General features: G+C 32.4%; 1 protein-coding gene across 1 annotated transcript in view; it reads left to right on the top strand.

Moving 5' to 3' along the window:
- Positions 1–918: 918 nt before the first annotated feature.
- The window catches only part of LOC132708097 (kappaPI-actitoxin-Avd3d-like), a 91,281-nt gene continuing 86,199 nt past the window's right edge, over positions 919–6,000 (top strand). The window contains exon 1 of the mRNA XM_060680214.1: positions 919–1,052. Coding sequence (XP_060536197.1) covers positions 959–1,052 — 94 coding nt within the window. The 5' untranslated portion in view covers positions 919–958. The remainder of the gene's footprint in view (positions 1,053–6,000) is intronic.

The raw sequence follows: 6,000 nt of genomic DNA, 5'->3' as shown, positions 1-6,000 counted from the left end.
ATAATTAATATATAAATAACAATGTAAAGCCATTTGTCAGGAGCTGTCGATCGTGGCGATTTATATTTTGGTAATATTTCGTAACATAATTTAAAAGGCATTAAAAGTATCTACAGTCAGAATGTGCTCGGGGTTTTGCACTTTGCCCATGTCAATGTGTGAATTTTTCACACAATGACATACTTATTAAATATTATTATCAAACAAATTGTAAAAGTTCGGTCGGAATTTTGTAGATTTTTGACCTCGTGCATCTGTCCAGAAGAGCTGATAACATACTGATTTGTAATACATAAATATTTGTTGCAATTCCGTAATCTAAAAGACCTAATCATGCATTGATCACTTATGCGCAACTTTTTATTTTGAACCTGATATCAGCCTCACGTCTGCTTTGCAAAAATGTATTCAAAAACCGTCAAAAACTAATGGTCGTAGTAAGAAAAGGTATAGTATACACCATGTCCTCTTCAAACACCCGTTTATTAAAACTCTTGTTTCGTTGCGCTCTGTTCTCTGCCTAAAGAAACTCTAGACCAAAATGTTTAAAAAAGTTTGTTACATAATACACTGATATGATTTTAATTCTGACTGCATCCGAACGAAGTCAAGACTAAAAATATTCGACACGAACAGTTGTGGGTTAATTTTCAGTTACAATGGACGAAAATTTATTTTGGGATGCACAAATAACTACCCACTCGTTTGACCAATTGCTTTTTTGAGACACACTAGTATATAACTACATAATAATAATATTACTATAGCAAGCGGCTGCTACATACGAAAATTCCTTTAACTAACACACCTGGCGGCCTCTATCCGTGTTACCGTGAACTTTCACGTTACTGACTAGAGGTATCAGACGTGAGGGGAGCCCACGACGTGTGTGGTCCACGACGCGATAGTCTCGAGTAACTTGTGAGCGCCGATTAACAAACCATCGCGAGATCTCACTATGGCGATGCCGACGAGAAGAAAACCGCAGGAGCCGAATTCTTGCAGGAACGTATTCAGCTGCCACCAAATATTTTTGGCATTCGCCATTGATGGTTCGTGGAAAATTTTTATTTTATTTTTTAACACAATGGCTTCAATAATATGCAGGTAATAATTACTACATAATAAGGTAAGTGAATAATAATAATGGTAATGATTAAAAAAAAAAACTACATAACCAGGAGAAATTAATTTCTAGAGTTTATAACTTTTGGAAATCCTTTTTATTGAGTTATTTACAGAAACTTCTTCCTAAATAGAAATTATTCGTACCTATACCTCAGCTAGTTGTTCAAAGTTAACATATTTTTTAGTCGTTGATACCTTAGTGGCAAACGTTTCCATGAAAAGTGGGTGATGGTGAACTCAATGGTAGTGGAGCTGATAGAATCGTTTCCGATAATAAGTTTTTATCACAAAATGTTCCACCACATGACTCGGCTTCGTTATAAAGATATACTAGAAAAATTACAGTAGTGATGTATTTTGTGGTACCTAAAATGTTATTATTTTATATAGATGCATATTGGGCATTCGATAAATATTTAAGAACAGCATATTTCAATGTTTGTGACTTTTTAGTAAGATGTAACCCAAACCCAAATTTTTGGATATTTTGTTGCAAATTTTGTCCTAAAAATTGATTTTTTTCTGTTTGTAAATGTTGAAGGCATCGTTAGAATAAGTTGCACTAAACATCATTCTGACACCAAAATAATTCGGCAGTTCTAAGTTTAGGTTTAAATATTTCGAAACATAATGATTTTATCGTTACAAATAAAGAATATGTTAAAATGGCAATTTTTCCAGGGGCGTACGCATCTGGTAGTAGTCAGAAACCCTTATTTAAGATAATCTAGTAGGGTGTATAGTACCTACACCACAATAGTTTTAAAAAGTACTGTGCAAAAATAATATTTAACGTATTAAATTTTATCTGCGTGATTTAGGCAAAATTTCAATATTTTGAGCACATCCGATTAACTTAATTAATTAATTAATTGAATCACTCGGTATATGTAATATTTTAATTATGAAGAAAATTAAAGTGCCGCATGATTATAGTGGGAAAAAATTCAGAACTAGAACTGACTAAATGTGGGTTCGCTTTTACTGCTAGATATATCTAATAAGTAAATGTGGACTTCCCTTGATGTCGAAATTTAGTCCGTTTCTAATGGAATAAAAAAATCTATTTTTTGGTATCCTTATATGTCCAACATATATGGCCGCAAGAAACACAACTTTGCCAGATGATCGGAACATATTTGCCGCAAACATTTCATGTTAATTTCGATAAATAAGCTGCCAAACCTATTTATATTCTATTTATGTGGTACATGGTTAGTTTTGGTTAGTTACACACACACGATACATGCGATACAATCTAGTGATATTTTATTTCACAACAAAACTATCAAATAAGTATCAATAAGTATGAGTATAAACAAAATTACACTAACAAGTAATAGTAAACAACTAAAATGCACTTTGATGGACATTGACCTACACTTAACCTAATTACATAAATCTCGGACGTCTTGTTTAGTTTAAATCTGTCTAACAAGCAAAAATAAAATCATCTGTGATTATGTATTTAAAAATATATAATTTAATTGAATCTAAATAGACCTAAAAAGTATAATGTACCAGTGAAAAAGTATAGTTAATTTTATTATTTTTCGATGTACCTGATGTTTGATAAAAGTGCGTGGAGGCACAACAAAGTTTTTGAGAATCTATCAGGTTTATTTGAAATTACCAGTGACACTGTTCGATACTGTTTTAATCAAAATTTCAAATTATGAACTGAAAGAAAGGTGGTGTAAAAAAATCGCGATCAATAGTGAATTCTCGAGTGCGCTAGTGATTATGTTGAAAGCAAGATCCATTTACTGTGCTAAAAAAGAAGGTAGTTTCAAGGGTGAGTCACTTTCTTTTTTATTTTCGATTGATTCGAATAAATTACCGAAAATTAATCTACAAACTTTTTTGTGGTATTAGTAGACAGAGTACTAAGAAGGGTTAATCAGTTTCTTTGTTCCTTATTTTTACATATTTTTCATACACATTTTCATTAACAAATGAAAAATATTTAAAATAAAGGGTAGCGTGATATATAAACGTTGAATCCAAAGCTCATCATTACGGAGATATCACTCTAGAAATACAACGGAACAATATTGCATGTATTTTTTATCTTAAAAAGGAAAATAAATAAATTAATACAATATTACGGAAGTATTACTGTAATGTATGCAAATTATATGTATAATAAATAAAAGTATGTTTGCCTCTAACGTAACGGCTGATTCACGGATTTAAGATACGGAAGGTCCGGGAAGGACGTTGGGGAATACACGAGAGTTAGTTGTATACGAGAAAGGCAAGTGTTAAGAGTTCAAATATTGTGTTCTATTTCGAACTAAATAAAAAGTGATACGGACGGGAAACACAAAATTTTGGTGACTAAAAAAAAGATAGAAGCCGAAAATTAATAACAAAAAATATTTACACATGGGTTAAAACTCATAGGAATAGAAAAGCGGTTTAAAACGCATTGATGAACATATATATGGAGTTAAGACCTAGCGAAAAGTGAAAGAATAAAAGATGGGTTTAAAAACTTGGAATTAATGTTATGGGTTAAGACTATGGAATAGAAAAAAGTGGTTCGGAAATCATAATGTATGTATAAAATATATATTGGGCTAAAATCTGACGAAAAGTGAAAGGATAAAGGATGTGTTTAAAAACCGACCAAATGCGTATATATCCGTATATAGAAGTCAATTGGATAAAACTTGGTAACAAGTTTAAAATCCGACAATATGTGCTATTTTGTTGAAATTCATAGGAACATAAACTGGTGAGGATATCACGTGATGGTGACCGAGGCCAATGCTTTAGAGTCCATAAATAGAGAATTTAAAAAGTTCAATAAGGTGAAATCTTGCTACAATCTCAATAGAATTGACCAGAAACCTTCAATAACTAATTTTAATCTGACATGAAACGAAAGTATCCATGTAAACAATATTTTAACAAAAAAAAAAGAGAAACATTTGATCAAGATTCATTAGAAGCCGAAGATCAAGACCAAAACAAGGAAAATATACTCCATATAGACGATGAAGAAATAACATCTACAATTGCCTCAGTAGCCACAAAAATGTTAATCGATTCAGGAAGTTAAATTACATCTGCAACATTTAAAACAAAACAATGTAAGAGTTGGGAATCAGATTAAAAACCCTAAAAGAATATTTTTGGGAGATACGAGTCAGGCACTCTTAAACGTCGTTTAAATCAGAAATCCAAGGTGGTCCTAAAAGAGAAAATTGTGGTTTGTTGTAAAAAATACAGCCTTAGGTGTCTTAAAAATAGGCCTCAACATCAATGCAATACAATTGGTGAACTTTTCTCAAAGTTTAAAAACGTTGTAATAGTCATTCTAATAGATACTTCGGTTATAGCTTGTTCACAGCCATACCGTCGAATTCTCATCCCTTTGGAAGCGAAAGTCGAAGCTAAGTTTCAGGACCTTATTGAATCTGACATCATAAAGTCTGTAAATAAGCTTTCGATAGAGAAGAGCCAATACAATCGTCATAAATTTTAGAAATACTAAAGTTTTTCACTTTTGGATATAAAAAACGCTTTCCATCAACTTCATCGGAGCTATTAAAAAAAATTTTAGAACAAATTCTGGTTTATGGGATTATGTCAGCAATAATTCTTGTTTCGAGGAAGAACATTACAGTAAATTGGAACGTTGTTTTCACAACGAAATACTATTAAGAGGGGCCCGAAAATTACCCGAGCAAATAGTACTAGTTGTTCATGCATGCCATCGTGGCGATGAAAACCCACTACATCCATTAAAGATAAGGAAACTTCCGAGCGAGGCCAATGCTTTAGAGTCCATAAATAGAGAATTTAAAAAGTTCAATAAGGTGAAATCTTGCTACAATCTCAATAGAATTGACCAGAAACCTTCAATAACTAATTTTAATCTGACATGAAACGAAAGTATCCATGTAAACAATATTTTAACAAAAAAAAAGAGAAACATTTGATCAAGATTCATTAGAAGCCGAAGATCAAGACCGAAACAAGGAAAATATACTCCATATAGACGATGAAGAAATAACATCTACAATTGCCTCAGTAGCCACAAAAATGTTAATCGATTCAGGAAGTTAAATTACATCTGCAACATTTAAAACAAAACAATGTAAGAGTTGGGAATCAGATTAAAAACCCTAAAAGAATATTTTTGGGAGATACGAGTCAGGCACTCTTAAACGTCGTTTAAATCAGAAATCCAAGGTGGTCCTAAAAGAGAAAATTGTGGTTTGTTGTAAAAAATACAGCCTTAGGTGTCCTAAAAATAGGCCTCAACATCAATGCAATACAATTGGTGAACTTTTCTCAAAGTTTAAAAACGTTGTAATAGTCATTCTAATAGATACTTCGGTTATAGCTTGTTCACAGCCATACCGTCGAATTCTCATCCCTTTGGAAGCGAAAGTCGAAGCTAAGTTTCAGGACCTTATTGAATCTGACATCATAAAGTCTGTAAATAAGCTTTCGATAGAGAAGAGCCAATACAATCGTCATAAATTTTAGAAATACTAAAGTTTTTCACTTTTGGATATAAAAAACGCTTTCCATCAACTTCATCGGAGCTATTTAAAAAAATTTTAGAACAAATTCTGGCTTATGGGATTATGTCAGCAATAATTCTTGTTTCGAGGAAGAACATTACAGTAAATTGGAACGTTGTTTTCACAACGAAATACTATTAAGAGGGGCCCGAAAATTACCCGAGCAAATAGTACTAGTTGTTCATGCATGCCATCGTGGCGATGAAAACCCACTACATCCATTAAAGATAAGGAAACTTCCGGAGCGAGTTTGGTGTGATATTGCAGTGAATTTTATGGATCCATTGAACAAGAGCGACCATTGGTTTGTAGTTGTCGATTACTTTAGCTG

Source organism: Cylas formicarius, unplaced genomic scaffold (assembly GCF_029955315.1).
Source record: "Cylas formicarius isolate icCylForm1 unplaced genomic scaffold, icCylForm1.1 PGA_scaffold_10__41_contigs__length_53128322, whole genome shotgun sequence".
Lineage (NCBI taxonomy): Eukaryota > Metazoa > Arthropoda > Insecta > Coleoptera > Brentidae > Cylas > Cylas formicarius.
Note: the sequence above shows the minus strand (reverse complement) of the source record. Positions and strands in the feature narration are given on the sequence as shown.